Below are 17,333 nucleotides of genomic sequence, written 5' to 3'. Positions count from 1 at the left end.
CTAACCTTTCTCAAGCTGAGGGCCATATTGACCTATGGCCAGCCCTTCAGAAGTTGTGGGTCAAACTGGGCACGGCCAAAGTGTAAAACGTGGCTGTGACCAAAAGCATCACAGTGGTGCCTCTGGTTGTGAACGGGATCCGTTCCAGAGGCCCATTCACAACCTGAAAGGAACACAACCTGTGTCTGTGTGTCTGCGCACGCGCTGGTCACGATTCGCCGCTTCTGTGCATGCGTGTGATGTCATTTTGCACATCTGCGTGAGTGGCGAAACCCGGAAGTAACGTGCCTAGCCATTTGGTTGGGGCACTGTTCTGTGGAGTATATAGAATAATGGTAATCCAGCTCTATGATCGTAGAATTGTAGAGTTGAAAGGGACCCTAAGAGGCATCTAATCTAGTCCTCTTCAGTGCTGTGATTGGATTTTTCGTTGTGACTGGCTTGGTTGACACATTCCACTTAGCAAGTGGAGAAAGGCACCCGCTGGATAGTCTTACCTCACTTGAATAAAAGTGTTGTCCAAGTATTTCTACAAGGACGCGGGTGGCGCTGTGGTCTAAACCACTGAGCCTATTGGGCTTGCCGATCAGAAGGTCGGCAGTTTGAATCCGCGCGATGGGATGAGCTCCCGCTGCTCTGTCGCAGCTCCTGCCAACCTAGCAGTTCGAAAGCACACCAGTGCAAGTAGATAAATAGGTAGCGCTGCTGCGGGAAGGTAAACGGCATTTCCATGTGCTTTGGCTTCCGTCACGGTGTCCCGTTACGCCAGAAGCGGTTTAGCCATGCTGGCCACATGACCCGGAAAGCTGTCTGTGGACAAATGCTGGCTCCCTCGGCCTGAAAGTGAAATGAGTGCCACAACCCCATAGTCAATTTTGACTGGACTTAGCTGTCCAGAGGTCCTTTACCTTACATTTAGCAAGTACTTCTAGCTGTGGTGTGAAGGCAAAATTATCCTTGAGGGAGAAATCATCCTCATTCTTAACTGACAAATTATTTCTAATCAGGTATAGGGTTCATTCAACTTGATTATTCTGTGGTTATTTACTCTTTTTCTTCCCCTAGTAGATATATGCAAAAATATTCCCTGATTTCCCAGCTGCTTGTGTTTTAGCAAGCAATGGGAAGTGAACTAGGTGTAAATACAGGAACCACCAGCAGATGGCAGTGCCAAGTCAGGATTTGCACAACCTTTCTCTGCATGAGTACTACCGTATTTTTTGCTGTATAAGACTCACTTTTTCCCTCCTAAAAAGTAAGGGGAAATGTGTGTGCGTCTTATGGAGCAAATGCAGGCTGCGCAGCTATCCCAGAAGCCAGAACAGCAAGAGGGATTGCTGCTTTCACTGCGCAGCGATCCCTCTTGCTGTTCTGGCTTCTGAGATTCAGAATATTTTTTTTCTTGTTTTCCTCCTCCAAAAACTAGGTGCGTCTTGTGGTCTGGTGCGTCTTATAGAGCGAAAAATATGGTAGTTGCTTATGTTTCATAGAATACAGACTTGCAGAGTTGAAAGAGTCCCAAAGGATCCTCTCTAGTTCAACTGCTATGTGGGCCACCAACCAAAATCGGACGCAAAAATAAAAGACCTGGGAAGCCCTATGCTGAACCATGTGTAGAGGTTCACTAACACACGTTCCTTGCCCCACCTGTTAAAATGTGGGTACAAAAAGCCCATCTACTCACACATGCACATAGTTAACTACACTTGCCTTTTTACTTGCCTTTTGATAATGGGGTTCAACATATTATGGATGGTAATACTATATTAAAGAAATGCAGCATAGGAAGCAAGATGCCCCCTTTTTTACAACTGGGAAACTCTAGACAATTAGGTTGTAACAGCCAAAGTCGCATTTTGTCTGGGCCATATTCTGCAGGGTATTTGGCATGATGATTAATCTTGACCTTGCCTATATTTGGTGTGATGACCCTAAGGAATCTGCCATTTGAGCCCTTGTGCATGGACACAAACTTAACTCAACACCATACCCAATGGATTGAAAGACAGTGTGCTGGTGATTGGCAAAAAGGAGTCTTTTGGTGCCTTAACAACTAACCGATGTTATTATGGCATAAATTATCATAGTCTTCTTTCTTTCATCATTAAATATAATCTTCGGTTGCAGGTTTGTACTTCATGCATCTCATGAAGCGGACTCTAATTCACGAAAGCATAATTAAATTCGTTGGCTCTTTACGGCGCTACAGGGCTCTTTGCTGATTTGGCTGCTACAACCTTAGAATAATAGAATTGTAGAATTGGAAGGGACCATAAGGGTATCTTTTGCCCAATGTGGGACTCAAACCCACAACTCTGAGTCTCATGTTCTACCTTGACATGTTCTTCCCCCGATAATCAGTGTTTTTCACCTGCTAGGATAGGTAAATAATAAGTGAGCTGTGCATCAATAAGGTCATGTGAAGCAGGTGTCTCTCTTTTCCCCACCCACCTGGTTAAACTGCAGTTGTAAACTTAACGATTGACAATTTGCCACCCTATCGTGCTAAAAACGCTGCATAAAGGGGGCTGTCTCATTTTACTTGCTAGGAGGGAATCCCCACCCAGCTGCTACAGTGACACTGTCCTCATTCATGCCTCTAAATGATATCTATCTAGACCAGAACCTCTCTGTTGTGCTCCACTCCCATTTTGGGCCCGGTTGCCCTCAATTTCTCCTTGTATGTTTGTCATTCAAATATGCTTCCTTCTCTCAAGGATGTGGATCTGGGTCTTGCTTCTCCCCCCCCCCCCACTTTCCCCATTTTAAAGCTAAATTTGTGCATGGATCGTGACACTAGCATGTGCACATCAAGAATTTTGCTTTGTAGATCTTTTAGTTTTCTGATTGTGGAACAAAGCAGAGACCTTTGAGATGTGGTTGTGAAATTGCTGGGGCTGTGCAAGGTAACAAACAACAACAACCCCTTTCCTCAAAAAGAAAATTAGAAAAGTGTCTATAGTAAAGTTGGTAGATATATGCAAAACGTGTTCTATATTTTTTTAAAAGATGGAAGAAAATGGCTCTGATAATGGGCAGGATGAGGGAAGTGAAATATGTTTGTTTAAACATAATGCAGGAAGACTACTAAATGTCTGGTGACCTACTAACTTTCCCCATAAGAATATGGATGTGCTTTCTTTCCAGGCTCACCATTCTTGGTACTTTTACCCCTTTTCTGAAAGAGGCAAAAAAACCACACCATTTGCCTCAAGACCCATGCTTTAATAATCCGTCCATTCATATACTAGGTAGCTCTCTGGGAAGGAAACATGGAAGGGACCAAGTCAACCATTTATTGGAAAGAGGTTTGATCAATGCCTTATTTTTGTTTTTAGGGCAACCCTGGAACTGATGGGATCCCTGGTGCTAAAGGATCAGCGGTGAGTGCCACATTATTTGGGTGCGTGGAGAAGCATTTGAAAGGTAGAATGGATGTTGTCTGCAGAAGATCTGGTGAATGTTCAATAACCTCTGCCCATCGCATGAACAGTATCAACCAAGAACCTGTACAATAGTTTGCCGAGTAATTTGCTGTTTCTCAGACCCCCTGCACTTTCCCCCTCCTGTCCTTAATTGCTTTCTCGATTCTGTCCGTAGGGTGCTCCTGGCATTGCTGGCGCTCCGGGATTTCCTGGCCCACGTGGACCACCTGGGCCTCAAGGTGCAACTGGGCCTTTGGGTCCCAAAGGCCAGGCGGTAAGAAACCCAACCAATGCAAAACTTTAAGGTGTCTGACTCTCCAGACTGATGATCCTGTGTTACTAGGCATAACCTCTGTTGGGATCTCCGCTCGGCCAAGCTGATAAAGCTCATTTTCTTCCCCCGAGTCCTTCAGAATCGCCTCCCGACGTGTTTAATAACCTGAGCCTTTGATAAGGCTCCAAGGCACGTTCCATTCAGCAGAGTTTCCAGCACAGGAAAGAGACGAGAGGTTTGGGCTACATTGCAAAGAGTTTTATTATCCTAACTACGCAGAGAGCAAAGACACACCCTCTCTCTATGAAAGCAGAGAGCAACTGAACAAAGGAAACAGGAAACCAGTAACGTCACATCCGTCTCTAGTCTCCCGTGAGACTTCCAATAGCCTGGACTGTCTCTGGAATGTAAACAGAGTCCTGTGACTCCATGCAGCTGCTCAGTGGCAAAACGGAAACTAACAACCTCTCCCCAATGCTGATATTCACATGTTAACTAAGCTTTGGGAAAGTGGATAATAAGAGGTGGAAGTAGCTAGGAACCCACAAATTTGAACTGGCTTTTGTAGCCAGTCATTATCGATGATTAACCCTAACCCTGCCAGTCCCCTGATTTTTTTGCTGTGTGGTATTTCAGTGCGCATGGGCCTTCAGAAACACTTGGGTTAAAGGACATGGTTTAGTTATAGAGTACCTGCTTTGCATGCAGAAGTTCAGTCCCCAGCATCTTCAGATAGAGCTGGGAAGGTTCCCTGCCTTAAGCCCTGGATAACTGCTACCAGTTAGTGTAGACAATACTGAACTAGATGGACCAACAGTCTGACTTGGTGTAAGGCAGCTTCCTATGTTGGATGTGGTGAGAAATTATTTTGGTGTATCTGGCTAACTGCATCCTTAGTTCCCCCTAGTTCTCTGTGCCCAGCACAAAGGGAGAGTCCTTGAACCTCAGAGTTCTCTGTGATACGCAGAGAAGCAGAGGCACCTTTCACTCTCTGCTGAGCAACAAAAAGCAGGCAGCTTCTAGATTGTGGAAGTGTTTGTGGAGGAGCCTCAGCTGAGATGGAACAAAGCAGCCCCAGTGTTGAGAAAAAGGTGTGACAACAGCATGGGAGAATTACGGTTGTACCTTGGTTTTCGAACGGAATCCGTTCCAGAAGTCCGTTTGGATGCTGAAAACGTTAAAAAGCCAAGGCATGGCTTCCGATTGGCTGTAGGAGCTTGCTGCACTCAATCAGAAGCCGTGGAAGCTGCGTCAGACGTTTGGGTTCCAAAGAACTTTTGCAAATCAGAATACTCACTTCCGGGTTTCCGGTGTTCGGGAGCCAAAACGTTCGAGTCACAAGGCGTTCGAGAACCAAGGTACAACTGTACTAAAATAATGTGAGAAGATTGCATAGAAGCTAAATGAATGCTTTGCATTGCTCTTCACTGTGGAAGATGTTAGAAAGAGACCTACATCTGAACCACCTTGGGGTTGGGGGCATCTGAAGGACATATGCTTCTGTGCTAGACACATATACAGGAGCAGACCGCCAGCTGACCCTCAACTTCTGAGAAAACAAAGACATGCTTTGACATATAAAATCACACAAGTCATTGGATTTTGGGTGGCAGATGCCCAGGTATTCTTAAAGAGTTCTCGAATGTGACGATTGCTTGGCTTCTAGCAAAAACGTGAATCTTGTCACTAAAATCAGCTTCTTTGCCATAAAAACGGGAAAATATTTATCAGAACACCAGTTTTCATGCATGATCCAAGAAATTAGAGGCTCATTAACCTAACTTCAGTCCTGGAAAATTAGTGGAAAGCTTTATTTAAAAAGAGAGTTATAAACATGAGGGAGAATAATCATGGCTTCTACAAAGGGAAATCCTACCCCTTGCAGCTCTTTGGCAGTGTCTACAAGTATGCAGTCATGAGATAAGAGGAGAGATTTTCTTGCTCTGATGGGATCTGACCTTTCAGTGACTTCCCAGGCAGGGTATCTTGAGGTCATGATGAATAGCTCACTGCAAATATTGACAATGTGATGTGCCAGTGAAAAAAGACAAATTAGGGAATATTAGCAAAGGGGTCAAAAGTTGAATCGGATATGGTCACATTGGGAATTCTGTGTACAGCTCTGTTTACCCAAGTTCAGAAAATCTGTCTGATAGTGAGGATATCCACACCTGCTAGGGGATGAGGTCAATTCTGGATTTTTGTGGTGCATGATTTGAAGACTTAGAAACATGGTTGTGAAACAGCTGGAGTACAACAACAGAATCCACCAGCTGTAGCACATGCTGTTAGGAGACTTCGAAAGCTAAACTGGTGATTCTTTCCATTTAGAATCTTCTCTTTCCCACGCCTCCCAATTTTCACTCATCAGTGTTTCCCTTCCCATCCTCTGTATCATCCCAGTCCTTCTGCCACTTATCCAGCCTGGTGTTGGGTCTCTGCCCTTTTATTCAAAGGAAAGCACCCTTTGGATGTTTCAACGCGGAGGATGCTGAGTTGGGGAAGTTCTGCTGACCAGATCAGCAAGTAGCTTGACGTGATAATAGGAGCTTGACTACTCTTAATATGTTTCCTTTCCTTTCTCTGTAGGGAGAACCTGGGATTGCAGGCTTCAAAGGTGAACAAGGTCCCAAGGGTGAACCTGTAAGTATTTGCTGATGTGCCTTTATGCCTGGCATGCTGTTTGTTATTTGGATGTGCCATATTTACTCGAGTCTAATGCAACATCGAATCTAATGTGCACCTCAATTTTCAGAACCTTGAAACACCAAAAAGGTATTTGCTGGCAAATGTAAATGTGCCATCAAATCTAATGGGCACCTTAATTTTCGCAACGTAATTTGGCCAAAAAAGGTGAGCATTAGATTCGAGTAAATATGGTATCAGTTGCTCCCTGTTCATCCTCTACACTAGGAGTGGCTAACTTTTTTTCGATCCGGTGGCCACATTGACTCTCAGCCACCCCTCCAAGGGCCATATGCCAGTTGTGGGTGTGGCTATTTATTTTATTTATTTATTTATTGAATTTATATACCGCCTTATAACTGGAGGTCTCAGGGCAGTTCTCAGAAAAGATCATAATCTATAAAATAAAAATAATCCAATAACACCCTCCAAAAAACAATAACACCTTCCAGCTACCCCTGCTCTGGGCATTAGGGTGGAAGCACTGAGCAATCTGATATGAGTTTCAGGGACATCTGCCAGCTACTACCAGCATGAACACTGTGGTAGCCTGTCAATAGCCCACGTCATGGTATGTGCAGCCAGGGCTTCTGGTAGAGGGGGAATTCTGCTGCGTTATAATCCCCTCCAGCTGCACGGTTCAGAAATTAGAATTCCTTTGCCCCCAGACCAGTGGCGTAGCATGGGGGGTGCAGGGGGGGGCCGGCTGCACCGGGCGCAACATCTGGGGGGCACGCTCGTACTTGCAGCTCTCTGCCCCTACCTGGCGCCCGGTGGGTTAGGGGTTAGGGGGCACAAATTACTTGCCTTGCCCCGGGTGCTGACAACTCACGCTACGCCACTGCCCCAGACTACATGTGGCAAGGGAGAAGGTTAATGTCCACCTTTCCTCCTTCTGGGCTTTGTACTTTCATGTATGGGTGCCTTGTTCTATGAAATCCGATATAAAAATCTGAAAATGACTGCAGTTCAGTTCTACTCGTGGATTTTCCATGCTATTCTCTGTGCAAATGAAATGCTTATATGTGGCTGTCTGGCAGAGCCAAACATGGGATAGGACACCAGCAGAGGACACATAGCCACAAGCTACCTACGTGTAGATTGTAAATTCATTAGGGCCAGTTCATTGTTAACTGTTTTACTGCTGCAGAGGTCATCTGGGGGACGGGGGACAAAGACACACAATTGTATCATGGCACTTCGAAACGGCATGCTGATTTAATCAGGTGCTACCAGGAGCTTGTGCCTTTGGCAAGGGCTTGGCTGAATGGTGAAACAAAAGTCTTGCATTCAGATGGTCCCTACATATCCATTTAAAAAGGTCTTGGGTAGCAGGGCTGAGAAAGAACTTTGCTTGAGTCCTTGCAGCGCCACTGACGCTAGTCAAAGGGTAAACTTGACTAGGTAGATCAACGGTCTGACGCTTCATATGGGCAAATGCGTCCCCATTTGTGCAGTGCTTCCCCAAACCTGGGTCTCCAGCTGTTTTCAGACTGCAACTCCCATCACCCCTAGGTAGCAAGAGCAGCAGTCAGGGATGATGGGAATTGCAGTCCGAAAACAGCTGGAGACCCAGGTTTGGTAAACTCTAGTTTATAGCCTTTGTTGTTCTTTAGTCGTTTAGTCATGTCCGACTCTTCATGACTCCATGGACCAGAGCATGCCAGGCACTTCTGTCTTCCACTGCCTCCCGCAGTTTGGTCAGTCTCATGCTGGTAGCTTCGAGAACACTGTCCAACCATCTCGTCCTCTGCCATCCCCTTCTCCTTGTGCCCTCCATCTTTCCCAAAACCAGGGTCTTTTCCAGGGAGTCTTCTCTTCTCATGAGGTGGCCAAAGTATTGGAGCCTCAGCTTCAGGATCTGTCCTTCCAGTGAGCACTCAGGGCTGATTTCCTTCAGAATGGAGAGGTTTGATCTTCTTGCAGTCCATGGGACTCTCAAGAGTCTCCTCCAGCACCATAATTCAAAAGCATCAATTCTTCGGCGATCAGCCTTCTTTATAGCCTATCTGGTATAATGGATCTCTGTGCCCATCTCCCCTGCTTGCTTTCAGGGAGGAATAAGGCTCGGTCATCTCCCTTGCCAGTCCCTTTGGCTAAAAAGTCTGTCCTATGGGTGACCTGGGGCTTGGCAAACAATGGCTGCCCTGTTGCATCTGGGTCCCCACTCTTTAATGCTTGGCACTGATGTCGTTCTGTGCTGAATACCGCTTCATTTTCCATTCTGAAAATGAGGAGATAATGCTCAGCAGGTTGGCATCAGAGGCCTTCAAAGAGTCCCTTACAGTAGTGTGTGTGCTTCAGCAGAAGGCCTGCTGGGTTTAGTGAAGCTGTGCCAGTGTACACAAACCAAGTGGTTCTCTGGCTCATCAGCTTCCATAGATGTGAGACAGTTCATCCAACAGGAAGTCAGGAGGGCTTCCACATCCCATGGCTGTGCAGAATCATGTATATTTATTCAGCTTTTATTGGCATGATGTAGACAATAAATTAACATACCAAAGAACCATCTATAAACCATTGGTAATCCAGACATATTAAATACATAAAATGTCTAATGGTGGCTTAATAGCCACCATTAAGTAAAATTAAGTAGTTTTAAATTTGACTTTAAAAATCTCGGCAAAATATCCTGAAACAATCTCAGTAGTTTTGGGAATATTATCCCTCAATAGATATTGGATTGGAAATTCTTTGCAAGTAGATACGTGGGTGGCGCTGTGGGTTAAACCACAGAGCCTAGAGCTTGCCGATCAGAAGGTCGGCGGTTCAAATCCCTGCGATGGCGTGAGCTCCCATTGCTCGGTCCCTGCTCCTGGCAACCTAGCAGTTTGAAAGCACGTCAAAGTGCAAGTATATAAATAGGTACCGCTCCTGTGGGAAGGTAAACAGCGTTTCTGTACACTGCCATGGTTCGCCAGAAGCGGCCTAGTCATGCTGGCCACATGACCCGGAAGCTGTACGCTGGCTCCCTCAGCTAATAAAGCGAGATGAGTGCCGCAACCCCAGAGTCGGCCACAACTGGACCTAATGGTCATGGGTCCCTTTACCTTTAATATAAGCTTCATGTATATCTTGGCCTAAAATAATTCAGTTGATAATCCTTTTTCACTCAGCAGCACCTCAAGGTTGAAATCTAATTCCTTCTTGGGTTGAAACTTTGTCAGGATAAAATTTAATGGAATCGCCATTAATGATCCAAGTTTATTGGGCACTGAAAAATCTCTGAAAGAGAGGCAGTGTTGGGGTAGTGGTTAGAGTTGTTAGGGTAGGACTGAGGAGACCTGGGTTCAAATCCACAGCCAGGAAACTTCGGATCTCGCATTGTAGCCCACCTCACAGGATTGTTATGAGGATAAAATGGAGCAGTCTGCCTTGAGGTCCTTGGAAGAAACGTTGGATATAAATGAAGCAAATCAATAAATAGTTTGCAGCAAGGAAAATAGGATAGTGACCTCTGTTTCCTGCCTCGTAAGCCACTTGCCCAAAATCACCTTTCTGTTGCCATGGCTATTTGCATTGTTCTCTCATCAGACTCTGAGGTCACTTCCTGGTGATGCCTTATTGTCTCTTTAAGACAGTATAGTGGGCTGACCATTGGTAGGGTTTGGCGTAAAATGATGAAGGGGCTCAAAGAGTGACTAAGCCTGTATGTTCTGTTCCCCGCTGACCCTAGGGACCTTCAGGCCCACAAGGAGCTCCCGGACCAGCTGGAGAAGAAGGCAAGAGAGGCGGCCGTGGTGAACCAGGAGCTGCAGGGCCCATTGGACCGCCTGGAGAGAGGGTAGGTGACATCGTTTGGAGGGCAAGGAACCTTCCTATATGAAGAGCAGATGCCTTCTTTGTGGGGAAAAGCCATTGAGCCAAATGGCTCGAACCCCTGCCAATAGGCTTGCTTTGGAACTTGCAGGGTGCCCTGTGGGGTGCCCAACATAATGCAGAAGGTGATGGAAGACCTTTGCTGTACTGGCATCTCTGTGGCATACCAGGGGCAAGCTGCTACCTCTTGCTCAGCTTTCAGCAGGTGTGGTAAGGGGGAAGGTGAGTGGTCGTTGTAATGGAATATAGAGTAAGGTTACCAGACGTCCCTGTTTCCCGGGGACAGTCCCCAGATTTACAAATCAGTCCCCTGACAAAATCTGTTGAAGTTGAAAAGTGTTCCCGGATTCATTGAAAAAAATCAGGTAACCTTAGTATAGAGCTGCATTGAAGAATTGCCTGTGGGCTCAAAGGACCAGGAAGAGCTAGAGAGTGTGCCAGGAAGCCATTAGAGAGGCAGGGATCACAAGTAGCAGGGGGCAGACTCTGAGATGTGAGGAGCTGAGCACAGAATGGTGGGATGCTGCTGAGAGATGGATAAGGGACTGTCCTGGGCTCTGGAAGTGGGAGGTGAGGTGGAGCATGAATGAAGCTTGAAGGGCCAAGCAAGGAATGATTACACTTTGAACAATTTCTTCATTAAGATGCATGGTGGTGGGTGAGTCCTGACCCTAAAATTGCAGCGGTCCCTTGGGAACTGTAGCATAGCCACCACTGCAGTGCACAGCCCGAGACCCAGCCTGATAAAACGCCCAATGGCTTGCACAGTGGATCTCATTGTGCACCTTATTGGCACAGAGTATACCCTCAACAGGGACGCGGGTGGCGCTGTGGGTTAAACCACAGAGCCTAGGACTTGCTGATCAGAAGGTCGGCGGTTCAAATCCCTGCGACGGGGTGAGCTCCCATTGCTCGGTCCCTGCTCCTGCCAACCTAACAGTTTGAAAGTACGTCAAAGTGCAAGTAGATCAATAGGTACCGCTCCGGTGGGAAGGTAAACGGTGTTTCTGTGCGCTGCTCTGGTTCGCCGGAAGCGGCTTAGTCATGCTGGCCACATGACCCGGAAGCTGTACGCCGGCTCCCTCGGCCAATAAAGCGAGATGAGTGCTGCAACCCCAGAGTTGGCCACGACTGGACCTAATGGTCAGGGGTCCCTTGACCTTTATACCCTCAGCAGTTGAGCTGCAGCCAGTCACAGCTGTTTGAAGAGTGAACCTCTCTAACACTCCTGTTTGCAAATATGTGTGTTGTTTACACTTCACATTGACAAAGGACACTTCCAGACATTTGACGGTTTTGGGGTGGGTTCAGACACATACCGAGAAATTCAAGTTGCGTGATTGCAGCTGATTTGGTGCTCTTGTGCAACTCGCCTGCTTCCTCTTAAAACTGGACTTTGTGCAAGAAGGAAAGTGATAGGGAAATGTCCTGGGAAAGTGTGCCTAGTGCTCTGTTGTCTCACCTACCTACAAATCTTGTGCAGACCAGGATGAATGCTCAATGAACAGGAAGTGACCTTATTTGAAGTGGATTTTAGAGTATTAGGAATTCTGTTGCACAAACCCTCTTTACCTAGAATGGGTTATATTATATGGATACAGGATAAGCCCCTGCAGGAGCTTAGCAAATACTGCAGGACTTTGTCACCTGTCTAGTGGTTGTATAATATCGGGTCACTTGGTGGCTGTAGCACCCCTAGTAGTTCTTGTTTGTGCTGCTTCCTTGTGCTATTTGAGCCATGCCTTTTAAACTGAAGATGTCCACAGTTCCTGGTTTACTCCTTGCTATTGGCAATGCTTCCTAGTGCCCTTCCCAGCTTCCTGAACTGTTGCACTCCTTGACTTACTAGGTTATGTTATCATTGCTTTCTTGTTTTTTAGGGTGCTCCCGGAAACCGTGGCTTCCCAGGTCAGGATGGATTGGCCGGTCCCAAGGTGAGCATTTGGGCCTGCTGTGCTTCCATCTGAATGAAAGGACAAATTTGGGAGGGTTAAGAGTGAATTTAGATGCCCTTTCCTGCTTCCTTTCTCTGTGTTATATAGGGTTCTTTGACTGCTTCTTTGAAGGAGCGATGTTTTCCCCTGTGTGCTCTAGAATAGACATAGGACACCTGTGACCCTCCAGTATTTCTGGATTACAACTCCCATCATCCCTGACTGTTACCTATGCTTGCTTGGACTGATGATAGTTGGGATTCCAGAAACATTGGTGGTGGGGAGGGACACAGGTTAAGTCAACTTTATTCTGTAACAAATGGAATTTGGAGATACTTGATAAGAAATTTTAAGCCCCTGAGTTGGGTCTCAGAGCATAAGTTTCTGTGTTTCTAGTAAAGCTTTCTTTTAAATGTTTTTGTAATCTGAAATATTATTTCATCAAAGCCATCTTGGAGCTCTATTTTTTAAATGTTATTTATTTCATAAAAATTATATACTTATGATAATAATGATAATAATAAATTTATTATACCCTGTCCATCTGACTGGGTTGCCCCAGTGAAAAATCATACATTAAAAACTGTCTTCAGAAAATTGTGTAATTGTTCATCTCTTTGACATCTGATGGGATTGATTGTAGAAAAACTTCAAAGCGGTTTACAAAAATGATTAAATGATCACTAAAAATTTTACAACTGTAATTTAAAGCATACAGAAGCTTAAAACCACAGTGAAATAGACTAAAATAAATTAAAACTCCTACAAACCTTCTAAACATCTGGGTAGTCTTGTCTGAGTAAGAATGTCTTCAACGGGCACCAAAAGGAATGCATTGAAGGCACCTGGGAGACAGGGAGTTCAAAAGTTTTAGTGCTGCCACACTAAACAATCGAGTTATTACAGATGTGGTGTGGGTATTATGTGGCACTTTTACCAGTTCCGATAGAAGCAATCGAGTGGGCACATACGGGGTAAATGACTCACAGAAGTTAAATTTGAATGGTCTGCAAATAGAGCAGCCAAAGTTAATTGACTGAATCAAGATCAGCTACAGCATTGGTTTTTCCATGATATGGGCAGCCCTATTATGAAAGTGCAGATAAAGGACAGGTGTGTCTAAATTACATCTAAACTAGTTTTGAAATCAGTCATACATGCCTGCTAAAGAATTTTGGAAATGTTAGTTTGGTCTGCATTGTGTTAGTTGCGTCAGCAGCAACCCTTTCACAGAAGTTGCAAAGTTCACTGTTAAAATTGGTTTGAAAATGGTTCATCAAGTGTATAGTTATAGCAGAGTGGTGCATGCTCTAGTTATCTCTTGCTTGGACTACCGCAATGCGCTCTGTGTGGGGCTACATTTGAAGGTGACCTGGAAACTACAACAAATCCAGAATGCGGCAGCTAGACAGGGGACTGGGAGCAGCTACCGAGACCATATAACACCGGTCTTGAAAGACCTACACTGGCTCCCAGTACGTTTCCGAGCACAATTAAAAGTGTTGGTGCTGACCTTTAAAGCCCTAAATGGCCTCGGTCCAGTATACCTGAAGGAGTGTCTCCACCCCCATCGTTCTGCCTGGACACTGAGGTCCAGCGCCGAGGGCCTTCTGGCGGTTCCCTCATTGCGGGAAGCAAAGCTACAGGGAACCAGGCAGAGGGCCTTCTTGGTAGTGGCGCCCGCCCTGTGGAACACCCTCCCATCAGATGTCAAAGAGAAAGACAACTACCAAACTTTTAGAATACATCTGAAGGCAGCCCTGTTCAGGGAAGCTTTTAATGTTTAATAGACTACTGTATTTTAATATTTTGTTGGAAGCCGCCCAGAGTGGCTGGGGAAACCCAGCCAGATGGGCAGGGTATAAATAATAAATTATTATTATTATTATTATTACCATTTCCAGAGATAACCATTGGATGGTAAACCATTGACCCAAGCATCACTGGGTCTAGCCCTCCTGATTTCTCTGAGTTAATGCATTTCTTGCTTACTTTTTCCTGGGCAGGGTGCTCCCGGTGAACGTGGACCTCCTGGCCTTGGGGGTCCCAAAGGAGCCACTGGAGATCCCGGCCGTCCTGGAGAGCCTGGCTTGCCTGGCGCTAGGGTAAGACATTGCACACATGAGGCTTACAGTGGTTCTTGCTTCAATCGCTTTGTAAAAATCCCGCTTTGACCAGAATGTTCATTCTCAGTATAATCCCTCCCCTTCCTGTTAACAGAAGTTTATATAAACAGTGTGGGAGAACCTCAAGGCTGCGCACTTGTCGTCTGAGGCCCTTCTCTGTGTTCCCCATCTCAGAGAGTGGCAACATGAGAACAGGCCTTTTTTTGTGGTGGCTCCCCGATTGTGGAATGCTCTCCCCAGAGAGGCCTGCCAGGCGCCATCATTACATATTTTTAGGCTCCAGGAAAAAACATTCCAGGCCTATGACTATTAAATAACCTACGGCCTGTGAAAGTGTGGGAGAGAGGACTGTTATATTATATTTTAGGCTGTCTGCCAGTATCCTTTTTATTATGTTTTTATCATGGGTGTTCTGTAATGTCTTTTTAATGTCGTACACTGCCCTGGGAACTTTTGTTAAAGGGCAATATATAAATTGAACAAATAATGACAAAACGTTTAAGTGTCACAAATCACTCCACCATTAACACTGGTTGGGTAGCTGTCTTTTCTGCAATTACGGGACAGTTTCTTCAGCCTTCATCACAGTAATAGTGACAGGAAAGAGATGCCACTACTTCTCAGCTTAATTCACATTCTGTAAAATGGAAATAATAATGATAGACTGCAAGTAGGCTTTCCAACTCGCTTCTATCAGGACTCTTATACCTTGAACATTTGGTAGATATTCTCCAGGTGAATATTTCCTCATCACAGCATCTGCATGCTGAGAGGAACCTCACCAGCTTAATTTCTGCTTGCCACATGCCATTTACAGACTTGGAAGTCTGACAGAAACGTTGGACCGCAACTGTACTGGACCATGAATAAACTCTGCTATACTTTGGGGAGGGGGAAAGTGCTTGATGCGTTTTGTACTCCCAACTCCCATCAGCCCCAACTAGCACAGCGAGTATGGGAAGGTACCACATTGGCTACCCCTGCATCTTCTATCTCTTATTCTTAGGATGCCCACATTAAACTCTTTCTGCATGCGGCTGTCCATTCCCAACAGCAGATGGCAGTAACAATTTAAAGCACATTTGTACAGGGACGCGGGTGGCGCTGTGGGTTAAACCACAGAGCCGAGGACTCGCCGATCAGAAGGTCGGCGGTTCGAATCCCCGCGACGGGGTGAGCTCCCATTGTTCGGTCCCTGCTCTTGCCAACCTAGCAGTTCGAAAGAACGTCAAAGTGCAAGTAGATCAATAGGTACCGCTCCGGTGGGAAGGTAAACGGCGTTTCTGTGCGCTGCTCTGGTTTGCCAGAAGCGGCTTAGTCATGCTGGCCACATGATCCGGAAGCTGTACGCTGGCTCCCTCGGCCAATAAAGCGATATCCCAGAGTCGGTCACGACTGGAACTAATGGTCAGGGGTCCCTTTACCTTTACCTTACCTCGGGTTACATACGCTTCAGGTTACAGACTCCGCTAACCCAGAAATAGTACCTCGGATTAACTTTGCTTCGGGATGAGAACAGAAATTGTGCAGCGGCGGCGCAGCAGCAGGAGGCCCCATTAGCTAAAGTGGTACCTCAGGTTAAGAACAGTTTCCGGTTAAGAACAGGCCCCTGGAACGAATTAAGTATGTAACCAGAGGTACCACTGTACAATCATACCTCAGGTTAAATATGCTTCAAGTTGAGTGTTTTCAAGTTACGCTCTGTGGTGACCCGGAAGTAACGGAGCGCGTTACTTCCAGGGTCTGCCGCTCATGCGCAGACGCTCAAAATGACGTCACGCGCATGCATGGAAGTGGCGACCCGCGCACGCGCAGTTGCATGTTACGTTCTACTCAGGATGCGAACAGGGCTCCGGAACAGATCCCGTTCGCATTCAGAGGTACCATGTATTTGGAATGTCTGTCTTTATTCCATAAGACTGGAAGTGTTGGAGAGCACCTAACAGTCTTAGAAGGAAAGAACAATCTTTTAGGATAACGTGGTGAATGTTCCTTTTATCTGCAAAAGTAAAGAGTCCCATCACTGAGAACAATAGGCATTTCCCCATTTTTGCAAAATTCAGTCCTCTTTTTAGACTGATGGACAGTTCTGTTACCTCCTGTGACCCAGGACAGAGTACAAGTTTAGAGTATCTGAACCTGGGAGATGTTCTACCAGAGGAGCTTCTCCCCACACAGACTTGCTACTAATGGCATTTTCTCCATTTGTGGAGTAAGCTGAAAATCCAGTTGAGAGTGGGAAAAGCATTGGGCAGCTAGCTTGCAGTGGCACTGCTAGGAAGCCTTGAATTTCCTTGGTTTCCCAAGGCTCAGTTCGTTATACTTTAGCATGGTGTGCAGTGATTATCTCCTTCAAAACTTTATCATACTTTTGCTCTTCTCTCTCTTTGAGGAGCTCAGAGTGTCTAATATAATACTTCTTGGTAGTTTCCCATCCAAACAACTTGTAGGACTTGTTAGCTTCTACGATGGTACTACATCATTGACCATTTTATTCTCTGAGCCCATTCCGCGTGCTTCAAATTCAGTTTAAAAGTGGTATGTTTCAGATTTATTAAATTTAGATTAGGAATATCCTTTGAGGAGACTTTATCATGTCCTAAGCCTCTTTAGTTTCTCTGGCCTGGGTTGAGCCTTCGACCACAGCAAAGGTGTTGTTATAGCTGTCCCAAAGAAAGTAAATTAAGGTCGTGTTCAACTTTTACCTATTGAAATTAATGGACTTAGTTTGGTCATATTCATTAATTTGATGGGTTTACTCTGAGTAAAACTTAGTTGTCTACCACCTTTAGGATCTAAAATTTATTTGGCTGACAGCTTCTATTGAACCAATAGTAGAACTGATTGTTGAACCTGCATCAAAAAATAGATTAGATGAACCATTTTGCAGCTATGTGTATAAATTGTTGACTGTTCAAGGAAAGAGACTGGGAAAAGGTCTTAATAGTCTGCCTTTTTCTTCTTGCATCTAGGGTCTCACTGGTCGCCCGGGTGATGCTGGTCCCCAAGGCAAAGTTGGCCCATCTGTAAGTATATTCCGTCATTTTCATCTTGTGTCATCCAAAATAAT

At 45.5% G+C, this 17,333-nt stretch overlaps 1 protein-coding gene across 3 annotated transcripts in view; it reads left to right on the top strand.

The window, feature by feature from the left end:
• Positions 1-17,333, top strand: part of COL2A1 (collagen type II alpha 1 chain) — a 96,358-nt gene that overhangs the window by 42,624 nt on the left and 36,401 nt on the right. For all 3 annotated transcript variants that reach the window (XM_081898499.1, XM_081898498.1, XM_081898497.1), the window contains 7 exons: positions 3,339-3,383; positions 3,601-3,699; positions 6,289-6,342; positions 10,061-10,168; positions 12,084-12,137; positions 14,144-14,242; positions 17,236-17,289. In XM_081898499.1, the coding sequence (XP_081754625.1) occupies positions 3,339-3,383; positions 3,601-3,699; positions 6,289-6,342; positions 10,061-10,168; positions 12,084-12,137; positions 14,144-14,242; positions 17,236-17,289 (513 nt within the window). The remainder of the gene's footprint in view (positions 1-3,338; positions 3,384-3,600; positions 3,700-6,288; positions 6,343-10,060; positions 10,169-12,083; positions 12,138-14,143; positions 14,243-17,235; positions 17,290-17,333) is intronic.

The sequence above is a fragment of the Podarcis melisellensis genome (assembly GCF_964234715.1).
Source record: "Podarcis melisellensis genome assembly, chromosome: 2".
NCBI lineage: Eukaryota > Metazoa > Chordata > Lepidosauria > Squamata > Lacertidae > Podarcis > Podarcis melisellensis.
Note: the sequence above shows the minus strand (reverse complement) of the source record. Positions and strands in the feature narration are given on the sequence as shown.